Raw genomic sequence first — 22,407 nt, 5'->3', positions numbered from 1 at the left:
ATGGAAACTATCACTGAAAACCAGAGGTGACCAGGCAGCCGACAGCTTGATAGTGATGCACTTCATAACGCCACTGGTCCTATAAATATAGACTTCCTCTTGACTTGATTTAGTTCAGCTGGTGGTGTTTTTAAAACAAGATGAAATATGGATTTAACTCGATATCATGAAATTTTATTGGCTGGGTTGGAGCAACCATGCAACAATCGCAAACCCGTTTATTACTAAAGCCCAGAAGGATCATTCGAATTACAATAAAACAAAATAACTTTGAAATACGAAATTCGAACTTCAAACTTCCAAAATTACAGTTTATTCCATAATCTATGGATAATGATGATCAGACAATCATAGTCCCTTTAACACATGGGTTTCTTCTCCTCGAGGTGGAAACCATATACTCCGTTTGCACATTTCACATCTTGTGGGCGCAGCTGGTGAGGCTTTAAACCTTCTGGTTCTATCAGTGTTCGCAGAGGCTAAAATAAAGAGAAAAGAAACGTAAAGATGAAGAAGATATGTGCGGTGACGGGTTTCCTTTGATTCCCCAATCTTGTTTCTACGGCGAAGCCTATTTACATCACACAGGGGAGCATGCATATGATTTAGAGGTGGCAGTATTTGGCCAATCAGAAAACACGTTTCATACTTATTGTTCAGCGTTGAAAGCATCGTCATGGTTGGTTAGTGTAACAGTATGTAGATTACGACATCTAAAACGTTGGTTGGTCAAAAGGCGACCGGGCTTCCCGTCTTATAAACAGCCTTCCTCCTAACCTCTCCCATCTCGTCCAGCCACAAATCAACAACGGCAGCACCAACCACAGGAATTCTAGCAGAACCCTCACGGACTGAAGTTACGACGGCTGGAAACGGAAACGTCCTCACCTTCCCAGATCGACGCGTCTTAACAACTTTGCAAACCATCACTATAGGGATGCACATGGCTGATGACAGTGACAAGACCCATCCCATGGCAACCGCACTATCGGGGTAGACATATAAACCCTCTAATTTCCGATCGTAGCTCAATTTGGAGTAGGTAACCGAATTCATGATGAACAGAACCTAGCGGAGGAAAGATTTGAAATGAGTTATAGAAAGTCGAAACGAGGTTGGCCTCGACTCGGAGAGGTGGGTAACCCTCAGAGTATATTGAAAGCTGAAAAAGGAATTGAAAAGTGAAAAAGACATTGCGATGAAAAACGTGAATGCATATCGAGTGGTTATGAAGGCCACTTGTTGATTAAGCGGCGGGATACAGCAGTGACGAATGTCAGTAGCCGCTGACGCTGGCTGATCAACGGGTGATAGCTTAATCGGGCTACGATTGGCAAATCTAGGATCTTTGCATGATTGATAATCGCAAACTACCACTGCCGCAGATCCATAGGCTGCGATTCATCGCTGATCCATCGGCTGCGACGTTGAAAAGGGGCCCGGGAAAATGTCAGGGATGAATCGGGAAGCCGGTCAAGGGAGGACTGAACCTGCTTACAATCAACATATTTCTCCCAGACTGACAATCAAAATCATTTGGTTAACCATAACCTTGAAACTAGAGTACCTTACTCAGTCAACCCAGCGCAGGACATCATAGTGAGTTTCGACAAATAAAAATCGCTCAACGAGACGTATATGTAACCCTATCGATTGTAGGTATTAGTGGTGTAACGTAATTTGTGACGCGGCCATACCTACTGATACGGATAGTCATCAAGAATAGTCATACAGTAACGGGAGCAATTTTCCCACAAACACATGAAGATACTTACCATACAGAAACAGGGTGATCCCACCAGCCACATTGCCCACATGAAGTAGTTTATACGGAATCCGTACATCATTTCCAAGTTATCATAAAATCGACGGACCCCTATGAAAACAGAAAATGTGATTAATTGATAATTCTCCATCATGCATGAGCCTTAATAATGTACAGCACAGGTATAACAGTAAGAAAATTAGGTAGGTCATGATTATATATGCTGACTTATTGGCGGTGAATATCAGTCATAAAGTATGAATAGCACAACGACGGTGGATCGGCATGAGATTACATGTATAAGCAAATCTGTACATTGCTCCGATAACTGGTATCCGCCGTGAAAACCGTAGGCTTAAACTATGGAAACTGAGAGCAACATAGGAGCAACCATTGCCCCAGATTAAAATGCAATATTTCGAGAAAGCCTCCTTCTCCGCACATGTCCCCTTCTTATTGCTCGCAGGTGACAGAGTTCCATGTGACACTCAGTTATACCTTGAACACAATTGGCCGGATTCCTCTTTCTCCAACTACGTCAGCTGCGACTTCATAACTCCATAAATAGCTAACTCTTGTATCCTCCTTTCAACAGGCATGATGCCAGGTAGAAGTTTTCCTATTCATTCTGGCAGAAGCTCACCTACCCCTTTTCGATTTTGGTTAGTCGTTCCTTAGCCTGTGGCGCGTCGCTCGTCCCTTTGATACGTTTTTACACTACTACTCACACAAAGTAGTCCTTCTACCTACCGTATATCCATCCAACAGCAACAACTTCAAAGAACGCCACCAAGAGTATTATTCTGCTCCCTGAGAAATAGTCCATAAGCTGGAAGACGTACATCCCACCCTAAAACCAATCACATACTTATGTACAAGTATAATAGTTGGCCACCAATGAAGAGTCAGTAGGCCTACATATTATTTGAAATATCGGAACTTGTTGATCACCCAAATAGTCGATGGCAGAATATTGTTTAACGGAGAGGGATGGTCCTGTTAGACCGGCGCGCCTGACCATTTCCCACTATAGCGTAGCGGATCGAGGCCTATTTTAATGGACTCGGGTCCTGTATTCTGTCCTACATTCAGAAAGGGGTGAGTACGTATCAACTCTGTTGACAATCCAGTGGTGAGTATAAAAATGGTGTCATCAAAGATGGGTTCCCCTGACTTATGGGAGACATTTTTCAAAGGCAGGTTGTACAACAGTGCGAGATTGTTCGCAGAGCCGCCTACCCTACGGAGTTATGTTGATTCCAAACTAAAATGAGAAGAGGGGATAGTTCATGTTTGTTTAGGACCTCTGTATTGAAGATGTACCGCACCAAAACTTACCTCCGTGATCATGGTAATGCCAAGATGGAAGCAAACAATACAGATGAGCGCTATGAGGACTTCTCTTCTGTATCCTTTCCGTAGTTGGTTTGGCCAAGCGTCCACGCAGGCCGTGATGAAGCCCTCCAGTTGCACAAATTGGCTGTCAAGTCCAAGTAAAATGAGCATGAAAAAGAACATAACACTCCAAACGGGGGCTGCAGGCATCTGGGCCACTGCCTTGGGGTAAGCGATGAAAGCAAGTCCGGGACCTGAAGAATAGAACATTGATATACTTTATATCAGGTACTTTTGAAAAGTACGTGTAACCCATGGTCCCCATCGCTTATTCTAGCATTAGGCAATATGATATAGCATTGGTCGAACTCAAGAAAAAGCTTTTTCTTGCAACCAATGCACATTTTGTTCTCCAAAGTTTGATGTGGTTCAAAGGCGTAAGTTTCGTCCATTTATTTTCTCATCATCAATCTGTATATACATGTATTAGTGTTTTGACCAGAATATTTGTACCAACGCAGAATTCGCTGAGACATCTGCTCGCTTTTATTGTCCAATCACAAGTTCTAAATTCTGCATCATCGGCGTGGTCATTTGCAATGGGCCAATCGCAAGCCTTTATTGAAGTAGACCTGGCTTACCAGAGGCTGCTACCTGGGAGACCGGAAGGTTCTGTGTGTGCGCCATGAATCCAAGTATGGAAAAGATGATAAACCCAGCCAAAAGACTAGTACCACTGTTGATGCACGCAAAGATGATGCAGTCCCTGAAATATTCAAATATTATTTAATACAATAGGATACTGTGCAATACAGATGCGGCAAGAGACCTTACACGCAGAGATAAAAATCATGCGTTCTTACGCATAAAGCGAGCATTCGTTCTATTTTTATCCGTCACCATATCAATAGAAAATAGCACTTTTTAGGGGACAATAAAACGGCCCCGTCTCCATTCTATATAAAAACAAACGTGCTTTGAGCAAGCTTCGGATTATTTGATAAATTTGACAAATTTCTAACTCTTAAGTCTTGCAAAAACTGTTACAGAAATTACACCAACCTATAAGAGTTGTGGTGAAAGTTGTTGTAACTCCCCAAAGCGTTGTGCGTTCCTATTGCTATCGAATATGAATAAAATATTTGAGTTCCAGCGTCCGACCAAACCTGCAACAGTAAACATACAGTCAGGATGTGAGGACGGACAGTCATGCAGTTTTAGGTAAATGGTTTAGGGCCTACCGTCAAGCTTAATTTACACACAAGATGCACATCTATTACATATGAGGAGGAGGAGGACGGACAGTCATACATTCAATGCCATGGCCACTACCATATCTGTAATCATGATTGTCCAACCAAAATTAAAAGAGAACAACTTCTATACTTGAACAGAACATGACAAAAACGGTACGAACCTGAAGATCTAACAGTCTGCTCCAATCTGGTTTGAGGTAGTAGGTGATGCCAAGTCCAGCCCCATCAAGAAGAACGCCACGGACGAGCAGAATGGACATCAAGACGTATGGACATGTTACAGTAAAATACGTGACCTACAGCAACAAAATACTTGATTATACAGCTTGAACTACGGTGTATTAAAACTACATTGGGTGATTTCAAAGATGGTTTTGGTTTTAGAGTTGGGTGTTAGTGTCAGTTTTATTCTTAATTTCTACCCCTAAAAACCTATGTCTGGATAAGATCAATTCGAGGTTTTAGTTTAACACCAACACCTGGTTTTATCTAAACACCTAAAACCTGGGCTGAAACTAAGAAGAGGTTTTATTCTGCAGGTAAAACTAACACCAAGATGGACAGAGATAAAACCTTGGAAAAACCAGACACGCATGTGTTTCGGGTGTTTCCCTATTGAAACCGATTCCGATCTATATAAATTTGGTCTTCTTCTTTCACGTCCATCATCATTCCTATCAGCGTTCAAAATACCAGCAACTACTTCTTGAAATGGTACGAACAACATGATTTTTTTTTCTGAACACCAACACCAACTTTGAAATCCACTCGGTGTTAATGCCCAAGGTGTTAGTTTTATTGGTAATACAAAATGCACTACAAATCTTCCAAATATAACACCGAGCTGGGATTACGATCAGACCTTGGTGTTCCAATTGGTTTCAGTGTGAAACTAAAACCTAATTTGAAATAGGATAATGCTAAAACTGAGTGTCAAAACTAACACCAGAACTGATTTCATTTCTGGTGTTGTGGAGAGCTTTAGTTTTAGTCCCGGTGTTAGTTTTTGACACTAAAACCATCCCTTAGTTTTAAGCTTAAACCGGACATAATGCTAAAACCAACAAACACCGACTTTGAAAAAGGATGAAACTAAAACCCACTTCATTTCAATGCTGGTTTAATCAAGGGTTTTAGTGTTCCATTTAGTTTTAGAACTAAATCTAAAAACTGACTTTGAAATCACCCATTGTACGTGTAGTTTATTTTCAAGATGTTTTCAAACTTACTTCCCCCAAAGTTAGTTACTCATCAAGGCCACTGCAACTGAATTTGCTATAATTAGAAAAGAGGGAAAGTAAGAGAGGGGTAAATTCCTTCAGTATTTCCAATAACATAACTGTACCTTTCCTGAGCTTCTGATTCCCTTCCAGACGCAGAAGTAGCACACCACCCAAGCGAGCAGAAGACATAACATAAGCTGCCAACTCACTGTTCCAACCTCACCAATGCCGCCCGACAGCCCAAGCACCTTGCGTCTGCAAATAAACGACTCGTATACTTTAAACTTTGAGTACAAACGTTAGGCTTTGTCATTGGAAGTATGTTTTAACATACTTCCAATGATGGTTAAAACCATCTCACCCCTGCTCTATTGGCCCTGTCTAGTAATCTTGTATTAATACAGCTATGTGCTGATTGGTTGTTTCTTAAATTACTGAGTGCATGCTAGTTGGCTCAGAGCCTGATATTTGGGCTATAGGCTATTTACCCATCAGGGGTGTGTAATTACGTACATGTATATATAAAGGTTGATGTTTAGATGTTTTGTACACTCTAAAAAATTAGGGGCTAAAAGTAGTTATTTCACTTACTACTTTGAGTAGTTAACGTCAAATTACTAATTAAATAATTGTCAGAGATTCTGATTGCTATACTTTTGCAGTTGTTTATAGTATGTACAATTTACTATTTGGGTGTAGTTAACTGGATTGACCAATCAAAAGTGTCTATTTCTACAATTTACTACTTTAGTAGTCAAAGCGTCTACCAATTAGAGAGCCTCTCGCTATAGCTGAACAAGACATTCTCTTGAAAAGCGCCAGAGTCTTTTGCCTTGTAATGTTTCAGTGTCGGTTGTAAATAAGAAGTTTGAGTGATGTGAGTAATAAATGATGTGAGTAGATATCTTAGTTGGTTTAGTCTTTGGGTTCGAGAGTAGAGTTGCGACGTTTACGGTGACTAAATATATAAGCCCTTTACCGCTACGGCCTCGTTGGGTTGCAAGAGTACAATGTCAGTACATGTAGCAAAATCTCCACTTACTCCCAGTACTCAGTCACAGGATCTACACCTCTCGTTGTATTCAATGAGATATTCGTGACATTGTCTAAAGTTAAATGAGGGGAAGCCCCTCGATATTCCATCGCCTTCATTGTCATGGCGATGGTTGTTGGTATAGCTGTTGTCCTATTCGCATTGGCTTCCGTTGATGATGAGTTTTGGCGGGCTTCAAAGATGGTGCACCTCGCGGTGTTCCAGGGGTTGTCGCAGGTGGACCATGGTAGAACGACATTAAAACTTGCAAACATGTAATAAAATGCCCAAGTGAGGATGATGATGTAGTATACACAGTTATAGAAGTTGATGACGGCGCAAGCATGGCCGATACCTAAAATGATGAAAAATCGTATGTAGGACAGAACGGTGCAGGCGGCAACATTTGCAGTTGCCCAGCGTCTTTGATGCCGTTTCACTTCTTTATCATTTACCAAAGGTTGTTACCATCTCACAGCTGACAATTCGTTGTTTCACCGGCATTTTTGAAGCTACAGATTTCACCGACATCACTTAAGATGTTCATTTCAGCTGCAATGCAACCCTGCAAGCTGCAAAAATATGCCATGCCCCCCCCCCGCAGCCTGCGATCATATGCCAACGCCCCCCCCCCCCCCCCCCCCCCACCTGCATTGGCGTCTGCCAACGCCACACTGGCCTGTAAACTGCCGACGCCATCGGGCTATCGGTCTCTCAATAGTTTGGATATAGCAGATCAAGTATTGTGAGGAGAGAAAAAAAGCAACAATTTCAATATTGCTGGAGGAAGATGAAATCCACATGAGCTATATACCGTAGGAAGAAGAAGATGAAGAAGAATGAGCAACGATACAAAAAGGACGTTGATCTATAGTGTATATTGTTTTTGGAATGACTACGGACTAAAATTATACTGAGTAGTCCGTGGCATGACTTATTAGCATAAATAGTATTTTTTGAATATTTAATCCTACCTTCAAAAAGTGGGCATATCTTCCATGTGCCGACTCCTCCGATTGCCATGAACTGTCCCAGGGCTGCCTCGAGGAAGAATAAAGGCACACCACCAACCAGGGCACACGTCACGTAAGGAATGAGGAAACTACCTAGTATAACGTTTGAAAATTTGAATGCGTTTTGGCATCGACGATAGCTTGAATATGCATGAAGGGCCTTGGCCTGTGCAGTGCATGATGTACATGGGGTGGTCAAGCCAAGATGTATGGGATCGGTCTCAGATCGGCGAGTCTTTAATATGTATCACCAATACCGCACGTCTATAAGATAAATCCCCTGAATCTCCCTTTCTAAAAGCAACATGTAGGATAGAATGGGGTAATTATAGCCCCGGTTTATTTGTAGCCCCTGCATTGTTTGATGGATGGGGATATCAACCGATATCATAGGCATGGGCTACAGTTAAACCGGGGCTACAATTACCCCATTCTACCTTATATGCATTACTTTGAAATATCAGCAGTGAACAAGCCTTAAATTCACTTGTGGTTGTTGAATCGATCTATTGTCCCCGTCCATGGAGACTCGTTTGGTCTTGCGAACAAGCGGTATAGGCCCAACCGACTAAAAATAAATCACATCCTTCATTTTCCTTTCAATTTTCCCAAACAAATCATACCAAAAATTCAAATGATTATTTGAGAATTGCAGTTTCATTTATATTAATTTAGTGGTGTATTTCACATAATGTTTGAGAATAGTGATGTGGAGCTTTGGTCGGGGAGTAGGCTGCTAAAGCTGCTATACTTGTATAGTCGCGTACGCGTCGGCGTCGGGAACCAAGCAAGATGCAGCTGCTGCTTCAATGCCAACCGGCTTCAAAGGGCAATGCAATATATATGAGCAGGATGTGACCAGTCTTGTGTAAGAATACCAAAATCACAGCCATGCTGTGTGGATTTAAACAAACTATTATACGTACCTCCTCCATTCTTATAGCAGAGGTATGGAAAACGCCAAACATTCCCGAGGCCGACACTGAATCCAATACAAGACAGCAGATAGTCAATCTGACGAGACCATTTCTCCCTTGCCTTCACTCCACCTTTCCCGTCATGTATATCGACGTTAGGAGACATCAATGATGCCGCGGTTCTCGGTTCCTTTCCAGCCATTATACAGAAATTGTAGTTTTAATTGAATGAGACAGAAAACGCAAACACATGCAGTTGCCGAGATCGTCAGACTTGACGAGAATAGGCCTCATGAGTCGAGGCCTCTGCCATTTAGACTACAGCGCATCGTTGACCAGTCATGTACATTCAATGCACCTATAACAAAATCGAAATGTCAGCATGATATTTATGAGCCAACATGCTTTAACAACCGCACCCAGGGTACTCATACTTTCTATAGCCTAAATGGCCATCGCGCGCCAGTCGAAATGAATCATGCATCCATCAAGTCGTCCCGAGTTTTTGAATGGAAGCCTTTTGCGGACCCTAGTGTTAGGCCTAACAATAGTAACATGTTCATCAGGGCGAATCTGGATAGTAGGCCAAGGCTATATAAGACCATGCGCTGGTGGTGCGAAATCTCCTTTTCGTCAGTAAGCAAACCTACCCACATTGCTAAATGTTTTGGTTAGGGTTAGCGGTACAATAGATCATGCTGCTTAATTGGTCAAATACAATGCTACCGGACTATGACTCCAGGGGGACTATATCCGCTGTCACACCGGCGTAATCCGTAGGGCTGGGGGCCATCTCAGAACGATCGAAGACAAGAAACGACATTTTAAAGTTGTCTCCTTGATGACTATAAATATGTTAGCGGCTTGTGTGGCGTTGTGACTCGCTGAGCAAAACGTGGTCTCCACCGGTATAGCAGATACGTCCCACAACACATGATCATACTGGCGCGAATAACGACGACTCTTGAGTTAGTACCTATCAGTGAATTACAAATGGAAGAGACTAGAGAAGCAGGTCCAGGACAGATTGCCGCGAAAATTTATAAATAGTTCGGGAAACTTATAACATCCTCTTGCAGCATCCTCTTGCAAACAGGGCCTACTCCTTACCCATCTTTCTGATTGAGGGAGTAAACATATCGAGGCCACATATCGAGTGATCGATGGCCGGATTTGTCAGGATGTCAAGCCAGCTTCCCAAACTATTTATAAATTTTCGCGGCAATCTGTCCTGGACCTCAGCTGCACAATGGGTGGTGTAAAGTTAAAGATAGTCCCTCAAATCATAGAGTCCTTCACAAATATCTTTGATTGTTTATTGCTTCTCGATCTCAGGGCCTGTAGCATCTTGACCACCAAGGTTTTTGCATCTTATATCAAGATTTAAACCCCAGGCTGGTTTTAAATCAAGGCATGTGTTTTCGAGACGATCTTCGATTGGTTCTCCTTTGTCATGAATAATTGATGAAGTCCTACGGATTGGGGATCGCAGTGTTTCAGAAATGATCCTTGGCTTGTTGAACCTTTAAAATATTAGAATAAGAATGACGCTTTTGAATAATGAGTTGAGAGCTGAGCATCAACAAGGACATTATTAGCTCTGTAAACGATATTGTGCGATTGTATTTTAAGTAGGAGGAAACCGGAGACCCTGATGAAACCTATGCTGTCGAAAAGAGTTGCCCTATCAAACTGGATTCAAACTGGTGATAAAGCATTGAATGAATGGGTGATCATGCGAGGGATGTGGATTCATACTGGTGATAAACCATTCAATGCAATGGGAACTCAAGTTAATGTGGTCATCTGAGGGGTGTGGATTCAAACTGGTGATAAACCATTCAATGTGAACTCAAGTTTCTTTCTGTGTCTCTTGATTATATCATTTTCCTGCCTGAAAACTGGAGACCAATGAATGAGATTTGACTGAAATTTGAACCCTAAAAAAAATAACATGTTGTCGCTCATTGATTTTATCCCTGACCACGAGATTTTGCATTGCCCCCCCCCCCCCAAAAAAATGTTCATAAATTTCTCGTAGTCATAACTTTACCTCCAATCAAGAAAATCAAGTGAAAAGTAAGCAAACATGTATTCTGTTTTGTTTGGATTTGCTATTCTAAATTGTTCATTGTATTATTCATCCGCAGGAATCGTGGGTTAATGTTTGCTTCTCTGGCCCTGCACACAAACAGATCTCCTCAGGATGGGTAACATTAACAAAAGCTGTATCTTGTTGAAAACAAACAAATCAAATTAACCACATCATGACTTACTACTGGCTGTTAGTCGAGTACAATTGTATCACTGCTAGTTTTAAAGTTGAAGAAATCTTTTTTGACTGTTCATTCTTTCAAAAAGAAGTTTGGCAATGAAAATTGTGAATGAATGGCAGGAATCATTGACATTTTTACCATTTTTTGCTGTTTGTTTTTATTGCAAGAAATTGTTTCAGGAAAAAAACCAATTATGTACGGGAAATATTTAACATTACAACTACCAACACTATTGTTTATAAACACATACATTCCCCCCCTAATCAAACTGGTCACTTATTTATTCCTTATGGCCAATCACATTACCTACTTGGATTACCCTTCACCATTTGACACCTTTATTGTTTGATTGTTTGGAGCAACAAAAGACTATGCCAACCTTGAAAGAATGTACTATGGGTGTGTTACATAAAACCACTACCTGTCATATTTCATACCTTCCAATCCTTGCTTTGGCTTTGACTGTGCAGTGCAGGCTGAACATCCATTCCAGCAAGGAGCACATGGTTTTGCTCCAATTTTGACTTATTTCAACATCTGAAATAGCAAAATTACTTGTGTTTAGCACAAATCTTCTACAAGGTGGGTATCACCTTCTGTCAAACTGAATCTTGATGTTATTCGTGTTTTATTTTTGTAGGCCTAATGGATTTTTGAAGAGGGCAACTTGTCTTTGTATTTTCCCCTTCTATTTTTGGCGGGAAAAATTAATTCTGTTGATTGAGCTCATATGATCCAATATGCAGGTATCATTCAACACAGAGAAAGAATCTACCTCCAGGAACCTTTAACTTCTGACACCAGAATCCTACCAAACGCCACAAATCGTACAATATTCTGTTTTTGGAGTGAAAATTGTAGTCCAGAGGTGACAATGTCCTCCGGGTATTACTTTTACCATAGAGGCCCTTACACCATCCGGAGGGACTAACGGACAGACACCACTCAAATAGTTATTCTACTATAAGTCACCTAAGCTAAAAATGAAAAAATGCTCTCAACTTAAGGAATTTGGAACTAAACATTTGTGCCTATTTATCATTACAGATGACGCACACCTTGTCAGCAATTGCAACAAAAGATTCTCACTGGTATGGTTTGCAAGGTGAAGGGTTACATGTAGGTATATAAGATTCTGACTTTCCGATTGGTTGAGAGGTGCCACTGTCAAATGACAAAAGATATGAGGATTGAATGCTTTTGCGCAAAAGAACTAAGTACAATCGAGTCACTAAATCAGGAGGCCATATTTGAAGCGGTGATGCCATCTCATTGGATGTTAGTCTTGGGTTGATCACGAGTTTTGCTGACGTTGATTACATAAGTACAAGGCCGCAGCTGTTGTTCTGATGGTCCTATTGGATTTTACATACAAACTACTGGCTATTCTTACGACAGTCATATTCACTTTTGTGTCTTTATCCTAACCCTGACCCAGACCTTAACCCTTCCTCCTGGCACTAACCCAAACCCAAACACTTCCCCACACCAATCTCAACTTCCTAAATCCCAAAATTGCATAAATCCTAGTTATAACTAGTCGTAAGAATGGCAACTTTGTATAAAATAAAAGGAATAAAGTCTATCAATTCCATGAAGGAAACGTAATTCATGACTAAAAATGATGTATTTCAACATCATATTTAGGCAGTAATTTCATGACTTAAAACACATAGAATTGCTGTAATATTGCATTATGCATTTGTTCCAATTTATCATTACAGATGCCACAAACCTTTTCCGCAATTGCAACCGAAGATTTTTGGATGAATCGCAAGATCATCGGATGAAGGGTATGCATCAAGTAACAACTTGCCCAAATTGTTGATTGAGTTGCCACTGTCAATTTTTTTTACCGTTATTAGAATAAAATAGTAAAACAATGCTATTGAAGGCCACAAGTGAAAAGTCAGTCCCCAAATGTGTCACTCTTAGTTACAGCAAAGGAATGAACTGACAATGCTCATGGCAGATTTGCCTGCAATCAGTGCTTCGGTTTCAAACCAATAGCATGTGGTGAAAACTGATAGAAGCCATGCACTGAAGTTGAATATTGTAAGTATGACTGGTGAAAGATATAACAAACCAATAAGCAATTGTCATAGACCAAGCCTTATCAATGAGGTATAAACTAATACTGAAATTTAAAAAATATTACAAATCACATACAACTTTTATCCCAATTGCAAGGACCTTTTCATGTGCACTTTCCTGAGAGATCAAGGAATTAAAACTACCTTGTCTATATTTTGCCATTTTTTATCCAAAGAATATTTTTTTATAAAATGCACAAATAAAGCCACTGCTACAATGTACACCAAGTTTTGAACATGTTATATAGATTGACAGTGACCCCCTCCATCAGCAATTCATGCCAGTGGATTTTCAAAAGTCATAACTTTGTGTGTGTGTGTGTTTGAGACGGGATAGGAAAAGGGTGCGGGAGGTCATGTGGGGGGGGGGGGGGAATGGTGACCATTGTGAGAGAGTTGGAAGTGTGTCTGATCACTGACTTGCTAATTTTGTAGCTATTATTGTTATTCTAGTTGTTAGAGTAGTTATCGTAGTTATCTAGCTATCGTAGTTATCTAGCTATCATAGTTGTTATTCTTTTGGTTCCTGCTTATCATCTATTTTAACCTCTTCAGCTTTCAGTTGTCCAGGCCAGGCCAGGTGACCAATGACGATGATAGATCGGGTTCGATTCAAGCTATACGCTTGGTGTATTTGGTTATCGTGACTGGCGACTTGAGTCTAACTCATCTCATTTCCAAAGCGCGGTGGCTGGGTCCCAGGCATGCTTGCCTCTTTGTTCCACGGTCCTCATCTAAGTTTCGACGGTGATGACATGGACTTAGGTTCAAGGAACGTGTTCCCCTTGAGTCATTGTGGTTGATTGATGGGGGCAATAAACAGTTGCGTGTCGCTAGTCATTCAATTGGTCCCCTTGTTTTAGAGTGTTGGCGGGATAAGTCGTACGAATGTTAACAATAGTATGCAATAGCTGGCCAGCGATCCCCTACCTGATCTCGAGGGGGATGGAATGACTGGGTGATAGGCCTGTTGTTAACCTGCGGAATTTCGTCGGACGAAATGTCAGGCGTGTCCGTGTGGGTATTGTGCTAAACCAGTTTAGTACTAATGACGAAGACATTGGGCTCTTTGAATAACAACAGTGTCCTTGACCTCCTTGTGCCACACAAAGCTAATAATATATGCCCCCTGAAATCGACAAGACGGCGATGAAGAAGGAGAGCCGGCCTCCAACTCGTCAGCCGAGAAGACACTGGATGGACCCCAAGAAGATGTTGCTGCTAATGTTGGAGCCATACAGGGTAAGCATCACTTAGTCCTCAGTTACATCTGAATTAAAAGAAACATTGCAAAGATGTTAAAATATCTCCGAAAAAAGTATCAATCTGACGTACAATTTCAACTTTTATACGTATTGGGGACTGCCACACTCAATTCTGTTCATACAGTGTTGAAACTGCTTCAACCAATTGAAACGTGTAGTCTGGGCGTTAAAGCGTATTAAAACAGGTCTATTGGCAGAGAGCAATAATGCTCACTAGCTTGTTCCTGTCATGATTATCTTCTAATTACAACAAAGGGCAGGGACATTCATCCGCGAAAGGCACGTTACTTCAAAATATGGCAAGAGTTCCACTTTTCAAATCAAATTGCATGCGCATTAGGCGTGGTGCAGCCGTTTCGAAACTGGTGTAGCCAATTCGTATTCCGGAGAGTGCTCTCTGGAAAACAATTTTAAATCGGATTCAGTGTGAACGCATCATGCAGTCGAAACACTCAGAAATTAGATAAACCCCTCAACAAAAAATGTGATTTTTTTCAGGTGGCCGAGCCAACATTGTACAAGAGCCACAAGGACAAGGGACACAAAGACAAGGGACACAAGGACAAGGGACACAAGGAACACAAGGACAAGGGACACAAAAGGCGATGTTGCAGTCTACAGGTTGAGCATCACTTAGTCCTGGTTGATATTATATCTACATTAATGAAACAAACTTCATAACTGTCCAACCAGTAGTTAAGGAGAGAGAAAAATCATTTTTCATGTCTCCGAACCTGCACCCTGGTGGCCAAGTCATGAACTTTTATCCCCGTGTGATGTCATCTGAACGTAACAGCCAAATGAGCAACATGACCTCGATGATCTTGATTAGTTGGACAAATCTTGAGTTACATTTTATGTATGGTTATTACTATATTAGTAATATCAGACATGAGCATGGATATACAAGGTGACAACCATCTCAGTCAAATGAAAAGAAGAAGAAAATCTTTTGGTTTCAATCTATTCATTTTGAGATAGGTCCTTGAATGTATTTTTCCTGTTATCTAGCTGAGATGATGGCTGTCGAGAAGACCATGAACCACTCAACCAAGATCTACAATTCGTGCTATGTAGATGTCACTCTCAAAGATTTTGGATGACGAAGGAATCCAATGCATATATGGTAAGTATAGGTGACAGGACAGCTAGTATATGAGTGAACAGTCGCCATGGGCTGGGTTCGTTTCATTAAGTTGCAAAATGGTGGATTTTATCTTCAAACTGCACAAGCAACCTCAGTTTGGAATTGAATTGCAAATCAAGTGTCAAGTAGTAAAGCGTTGTGGTGATCTGTATCAAGGCTTTTAGAAAATTAAGACCAGAACACTTTTCTTAAATAACATCCAACTGGCCCTTCCAGAAACTAGCGATGATTTTTGAAAAACCCACTTCAGCCGCCTTGTTTTGATCGACCCGATTATTTGGGCAGAGATGCGCTATACTAACGATACCCACATATTGCTGGAAGACTGTAACTTCAGAGAGATTTCGCACATCGATTGGGAAACCTTGGACCTGCATGTACCTTACTCATGAAACCGAACGAACTCAGCCCTAAAGTGTATTTACAGGGTGTGCCAATAAATATTCCATATGTTCTGTGGCTGCACTGAAAATAGACAGGCTATTAGATTTTCCATCTATGGTTTTGTCACTGCATCGCTCCTTACTAAACACAAACTGTGTCAAAAATAGTAAAAGAGCCGCAGTTGTGCAGTGGTTTGGGTCTCTGACAAGCAGTCATCCAACTCCCGGGCACACTGGTTGAAAATGCTCAGGTTGTAGTGCTGATTGAGCAGCTAATCTGAGTTCCAGTTCCACTGAAAGCTCTCAGCATAGACTGGGGAAAGAGTTAGAAGTTAAGGGTGACAATCTCAACCCGGTTGTTGATATCAAGACTAGAAACCAGAAACTTGCAAATTATACTTTTGGGACAGACAAGACGTCGAGATGCGATGAGATAAGGGGCTGAGTGAAGGCTTCAACTTAAGGGGTACGCCATTTGTTATTACTGGTGGTCCAGGAAAATAGAATTGCAGTTAATACACAATGCTGTAGAACAGTTATTATGCATACGAGTTTGCTGAAACTGGGTGCTTCTGGTATTTGTACATTGTATTTCTATACAACGGCAGTGGCAGTGCCAGTGCTGAAATCTATAATTATTTAGTACATATTTGTGCAGTTGGAAATTTCAATTTCAATTACAAACTTCTTGTTTTTAATGAACGGTGTAGGATTAAAGGGTTGTGATTCTATCGTAAACTACTTTGGTGAATTTGATGAAACTGAGTGAAAGGCCCTTATGGCACATGCATTAATTATGGTAGAACAATGGAGTAACCTTAAATTTTGTTTTCCAGTCGCTCACAGATACGGCAGACGACTGAGAGTCGAGTGGATTCAGTGGATCGAATGGTTGTGCTGAAGGATGTCCATGTGCAGGAGTGACGAACCACAGTTCAGCAAACGATGCCTTGACACTGACCAATTCAAGGAGAACCTTCGCTAAGATCAGGAAGGGAACCTGTTTGCTATGTGGATGGATTGAACACTTAAATGTCTGTCATTCTATAGACTATAATGACAATTTTCTGATGGACTATAGTGACAATCTAACTCCAAAGGGGACTCTCTGGACTTAGGGAAAGCTATATTACGGACATAGAGCCCTGACATGATATCCTGCAGCCACCATGAGGACAGCCTATCTCATACCTTCGGAAGGATGCCATCACACGGTAATATAAACAAATCAATTTCAGTTTTTCAAATGTTCTTGATTAGGTGTAGCCTGATTTAGCGATCGTGAGCTCTCTGTTGAGGAACAATTTTCCAATGTTGTTTTTGGGATACCAATCACAGTGTGATTTTCATCAAACTCACAATGATGATAGTTTGGACCAATATTAATTAGTAAAACAATACACTGTTGCAAAATGTGCAAAAAGAAGTAGACAATAAGGAATACACGTTCTAAACATGTTTAAAGCTTGCTCCTCCATATGATTGCATCATTCAGAAATATGGTTTTTAAAGGAGAAATGTTTTGAAAACATGAAAACAGTCATACTTTCAATGACTACACAAAGGGGTCAGGGCAAAGGAACAGCCTCATTGTGTTCACGATACAATTTAAACAATACCAATTTTTTTCTCTAAGCACATTGCCCCTTATGTATTACTGAGGACGAGGTTTGTCTTTTCTTGTAACAATGCCATTGTGGCATGGGGAACAGAAATATGGAGGCGTGACTTCAGTTTTTCCTATAAGCAACAGGCAAAGGGTCTCAATCCTGGGACAGATATTCCTGCTACACCAGAATCCTTAATAGCGTCCTATCTGATCTTCCACATTTTCTTAAGATGGGCATACGGTAGGGTGTGGTCTATTTCTGGTCAGCATCAGTCGACCGGGGGCTGCACCTGGGACAAATATCTAAATAGTCATCGATAGACCCATCCGCTGGCAAAATATCCAGTTAGACCAGCAGCTATGAATGATAATAATCACAACTTCATCACAAGTCTGCATCTCCCAATAATCGCAATCATCACAGAGTCCTTGCTTTGTTGACTTGGAATCAGAATTGGAATCAAAATTGTAATAGCTGTAGTCATTGAGTGACCAAGCTAACAAATTACCAGAGACAATAGTGCCGGGCACTTACGAAAATGCCGCACCTCACCAAAACAAAGGTCGTTATGAGGTGATATACAATCTTGTGATGTCACACAATGCTGGCCTACATCAGGGGCAGATCCAGGTTTTGAGAAAGGGTGGCTGCTGAGCTTAGGGCACAGCATGAACACCATAGCGAACCGTTCATTTTTCTCTCACAAGAAAAACCTCTTTTTTTTTAAAGTCGGCAGAAAATGGGGGAAGCCCCCCCACCTCTTAAGCCGCTGTACATGGACGAATGCAGTTTCTTCTGGTGGGAATGGCCAGCCAAACATGCATGGAGCCATAGTAGCCTCATGTGACCTGATATCCGCTGAGGAGTTTCTGGATTGTTTGAAAATTCTCAAAGTGATTACAGTAATGAAGAGCGGAGTGCATCTCTGATTTTCTTATCTTACTCTTTAATAAACTTCTTGGTTGTAATGTCCTCAATATCCTAAACTTACAAAGTCAAAGGAATGACAGTGAGAGCTTGAATCACGTTAATCTTATTGGAAAACTGTTCAGGCACTAATTTGTAAGGAGCATGAATATCAATTGCTAGCTGATAAACACAACAGCTAGAGACTCTGTATAGTCGTCCCATAAGGAAATGACGGTCAGGGTCTCTATAGAATAATAAAACAAATAATAGTCGGCGCTTATATAGCGCTCGAATTACTCAATAGCTGGGTATTCTCAAGCGCTTTGGGACTATCATCATCCCGGTCTCCACAGAAGTCAATCTGGGGTTTCAAGGAGAGGCTACAAAGCGCTCATTCTTGAACTCGACCAGTAGGAGAAACAAAGTGACGATTAAGCCGGGAATCGAACCCACGACCTCCGGATCATGAGTCCGACTCTCTACCACTGCGCCACCACGTCTCCGTTGAACCACACACCATATCAATATGAGGTAGGCCAATATCATAGAATGTAATTGTGTTGAGGTTCATCGAGTACCCCTTTGCCTGTCGTCAGTTCTTGCAATGGGGCCAAAAAATGGGTTATTCTTCGACCTCGATCAACTCCCTGAAATCTTTCCAATACATCTTAGTAAGGATTTATCATAACTCGGGTTGCAAGTATCAACTCAATCACGTCATTCAGAATTGTGACATTTGGTTTATTCAAATGACCATCAATCAAACTCAATGCAATTAAACTTTTCTAAACTAATCAATTTCTATCATTATAATCTTGATGAATTTAATCATCACATGGAGTTAGAGGGGCATACTTTTCTGGAGTGAAGTGCTATTATTCCATGAAATGAACCTTTAAAAATTGTAAATCTCGCATGAATGGTTCAGCACGGTTTTGGTGAGACAACCTGAAACCTCCAGCTCGGTATCAATTACAAAATCCCAAAAATGACTTGGAAAATGTTCCTTAACAAAACTTCTCAAATTCTACAGTCCGTTACCTCCCTCTGAAACTAAGAACTTAATCTGCTGATTTTCTAAGGATTGGCATGTCAAGGAGGGATACATATTTGTGTATCTTGCTCATCCAAAGCAGCACTGAGAGTGAGAGTCCTGAACGAAGGCTTTAGAGAAGTTGTCCATTAGACATCTATACCAGAGCACCATGGCCTCTTGACATTGAATTATCAACTTGACATGTGCACCTACATATGTACAACCTTAATTTCATGTTGTCTTTTTCTTTTCAGCATGATGAGCCATCCCACAGGAGGGAGAAGGATGTTGTTGACCCAGCACATCCCAACCATGCTCCCATCGCCGTCAAGTAACAGTACGACGGTTAGATTGTATTTTGTCACCGTAGGCTTTATCGTTTTATCAAAATATCTGATTGAAAGGTGATTGAATGAAAATTCAAATTTTTCTGATGGTGAGAAGGCAAATATTTACCTATGACAAGCATAGATTATTTTAATCTGTGTTTGGTTATGACCATGACTTGTGCCATGGTTCAAAATCTTACACCTTTCAAAGAAGGAATTGAAATTATGGGGGGTTGGGTTGTTTCTTGCTAACAAGGGAGCAAATAAGGCACAGAATGAAGAACAATTTGGTGGGGGTGGGGTTGTTTGTGGCTACCAGAGGAGCCAACAGCCGCCTTGGGCATATCAGGACCCTGAAATTCTTTTCAGGCTAAAGTTATCAAAAAATCACCGAATTCATCAGATATTCATTTGATTATATCCATCACTTTGGACATGGGGTCCATGTGTTCTTGTTTCGCTGACCCCACGAAACAAGAACACATGTGTCTGATGGAACCGTAGGCCTTTCATACTGTTTCTCGATCTCATCAGTACCACAGAATTAACTGACATGGCCTGGGCTCCGATGCCCTGGACCTAATATCACACTGGCTGGATCAGTTGCTAAGTACATGTACCTTCGTGCTCGAGACAACTGACCAACAGTGATAAGTTGAATTTGAATTTCCTCCTTCTTGAAATACCAAACATCTTTCCAATTGAACAAAAACAGTTGGATAAACTCTCACTGTTTTATTGTAAATTTAAAGACTGATCCTTCCCTAGTGATCACACAGTGAGCCGTTGTCAAAGCGTGTCATTCGACAATGGTGTTATGCATGCATGTTTTGTTACGGCTTACCAGGGACCCCAAATTGTTGATGATGATGATGTTCTCCATGAGTACATCTCCTTGGATAATGGGGGAGCAAAATGGTACCTGCTGTCATGACAATTTTGGACATAATACTGAATTGATCGAGAAAAGTGTAATTTAAAAACGTCAACTTTAGACGTTCCTGTATGAATGTATTTGTAAATCCTGTATGTAAACTGAATAATTGGTAAAGTGTCTAAATAAATGAGATCTATAGACTCCATGACTTGGCAAAAAGTATGGCAAACCCAACTTTTAATCTTTGCCATGTCAAGGTCACCTCTTTTGTCATGCAAATAACATGTCTGAACTGCTCCTTTTGTCATGCTAATTGGCAGCCAGCTCTGTCCAGTGGCCATGAGAAATGTGGTTCTTTTGTTATTCAAATTGAGTCCTGCAAATCAACAGCAGTGACCAAACCTATTGTCAGCTAACATGCAATAGCTATTTATGTATAATAAACATGATGAATGCATGAAGAGGTAGTGCTAACTCAAACCATTGTGGTCAGGAGTTCTTGAGTCTATTGTGTTTGATCTCAATTTAGCATTGTGTTGCAAGGATACTTATCAGTGTTTCTTTGTGACATCTTGTAAAGAAGTGGACCATGTCTAAAAGAGATAGTGCTACTATCCTATCTCCTGGTCCTCTTCTTGTATTGGGCTTTCGGAGTGGTGCAGCAAAAAATAATGTACAATGTATGTACTCATTTTAAACATAAGCACCTGTCACATGTGTGGTGGAGATGGCGACTCCCTCCGATTGCGTAGGTTTTCTCCCGGTATGCGGGTTTCCTCCTACACGACTTTCCAATTCGTCATGTGTCTTCCTTGGAATGTACAACAATAAAGTTTTTTTGAAAGAGAAACAGTTCTTTTTTCTTATTGACCGCCTCTAATAGAAACTTTTCACCGGAGCAGTCATGCTGACGAGATTTTGACCTTGACAAATAGGTCAAATATAAGAACGCTTCCTTTGTCTTACATCCCAATGGAAGTTGGAAATGACACACTTTTAGTGTTGTCAGTTTCAGTCACCCCTGAGGTCATCTTACCTAGTGGATTATGCATAAAGTTGCAATGACCATTGGACGACATAGCGTACTAACCTTTGCACCCCAAGGAGAAGAGCCCATTGATTATAATCTTCGTTATGAATCCTGGCTAACAGGAGCCAAAGGCTGCAGAGCCCCCCCCTTCACAAATCCTAGAGGGGGCTGTGAGTTGATGCTTGCTTCTCCGGCCCTGAACAGTGTACAGGGCAGATCATGCCTGTAACATGTTCTTTATACTTACTTACCTTATCTGACAGTCTTCCCTGAAGATATGCTCACCACAGCGAATTCGAATTCGAATTGAGCTCGGTCGAGTCTGTGAGAAAAAGAGGAGAAACTGTCTCTGTATTATAGGCTTTAGGCAGGAACCATAATTATAGGCCTATATTATATAGGCCTATTAAATGTAGGCTATATAGGACTGACATAGTGACAAGTATCATACTTGGTGATTGCAGATTAAGACCACCACGTGACGCATAGTGTATCAAGATACAATGCAGTTTAGCAAAGTAGGCAGTGAAAGGCACAGGGAACAGGATTGATTACTGAATACCACATGCCCACATGCCATCACATGACCCCCAAGGCCAAGACAACGCTTAGACAACGTCTTGCAGAAAGTATGATATTCACATCTGGAGCAGGCAGATTCCTCCACATCAAAATTGCCGCACTATTTGATCTATGATTAATACATGAATATTAACTAGCAATCACGTGCTTCCGTTTCTGGAACTTTCGAGAAATGAAGTAAATTGGTCAAATACGGATCAGATTCCGAGCAATAGTTCTCATATATTGTTGATTCTTGAAAACAGACTTTTGATGTATGCAATTTTAATTGAATGAAATGATAGAAAAAATAAAAATTTATTATCGTTGATTCATAACTGATGATAAA

At 41.0% G+C, this 22,407-nt stretch overlaps 2 protein-coding genes across 3 annotated transcripts; one reads left to right on the top strand and one right to left on the bottom strand.

Annotated features, from left to right (window-relative positions):
* Positions 1-163: 163 nt before the first annotated feature.
* On the bottom strand, positions 164-22,157 carry LOC135485520 (sodium- and chloride-dependent taurine transporter-like). 2 transcript variants are annotated; one of them, XM_064767620.1, is made up of 15 exons: positions 22,140-22,157; positions 21,749-21,819; positions 11,256-11,355; positions 8,552-10,065; positions 7,587-7,718; positions 6,622-6,967; positions 5,702-5,834; positions 4,518-4,652; positions 4,163-4,266; positions 3,742-3,866; positions 3,104-3,354; positions 2,516-2,615; positions 1,776-1,876; positions 889-1,068; positions 164-479 (listed from the first exon to the last, which is right to left on the bottom strand). In XM_064767620.1, exons 4-15 carry the CDS (start codon positions 8,742-8,744, stop codon positions 360-362), a joined length of 1,920 nt encoding a protein of 639 aa, XP_064623690.1. In that variant the 5' UTR covers positions 8,745-10,065; positions 11,256-11,355; positions 21,749-21,819; positions 22,140-22,157; the 3' UTR covers positions 164-359. The 2 variants fall into 2 exon arrangements, with proteins under 2 accessions (XP_064623690.1, XP_064623691.1); XM_064767621.1 differs by lacking the exon at positions 22,140-22,157 and having other exon boundaries at positions 21,745-21,928.
* On the top strand, positions 10,557-21,317 carry LOC135485521 (putative uncharacterized protein DDB_G0292636). Its single transcript, XM_064767622.1, has 9 exons — positions 10,557-10,621; positions 11,384-11,400; positions 11,866-11,941; positions 12,543-12,611; positions 13,467-14,153; positions 14,675-14,797; positions 15,188-15,302; positions 16,543-16,920; positions 19,516-21,317. Exons 5-7 carry the CDS (start codon positions 14,034-14,036, stop codon positions 15,194-15,196), a joined length of 252 nt encoding a protein of 83 aa, XP_064623692.1. The 5' UTR covers positions 10,557-10,621; positions 11,384-11,400; positions 11,866-11,941; positions 12,543-12,611; positions 13,467-14,033; the 3' UTR covers positions 15,197-15,302; positions 16,543-16,920; positions 19,516-21,317.
* Positions 22,158-22,407: the final 250 nt, after the last annotated feature.

This window comes from Lineus longissimus, chromosome 3, assembly GCF_910592395.1.
Source record: "Lineus longissimus chromosome 3, tnLinLong1.2, whole genome shotgun sequence".
Lineage (NCBI taxonomy): Eukaryota > Metazoa > Nemertea > Pilidiophora > Heteronemertea > Lineidae > Lineus > Lineus longissimus.
This window is presented reverse-complemented; position numbering and strand designations above follow the sequence as displayed.

Excerpts from the sequence above, each read along its gene's own strand:
- LOC135485520 (XM_064767620.1), bottom strand. The coding sequence starts at position 8,744 with ATGGCTGGAAAGGAACCGAGAACCGCGGCATCATTGATGTCTCCTAAC. Across the intron at positions 4,653-5,701 it reads GAATCAGAAGCTCAGGAAAG|GTCACGTATTTTACTGTAAC; the intron begins GTACAGTTATGT and ends TTGTTGCTGTAG. Across the intron at positions 4,267-4,517 it reads GCAGACTGTTAGATCTTCAG|GTTTGGTCGGACGCTGGAAC; the intron begins GTTCGTACCGTT and ends TTACTGTTGCAG.
- LOC135485521 (XM_064767622.1), top strand. The coding sequence starts at position 14,034 with ATGCCCCCTGAAATCGACAAGACGGCGATGAAGAAGGAGAGCCGGCCT. Across the intron at positions 14,154-14,674 it reads TAATGTTGGAGCCATACAGG|GTGGCCGAGCCAACATTGTA; the intron begins GTAAGCATCACT and ends GATTTTTTTCAG.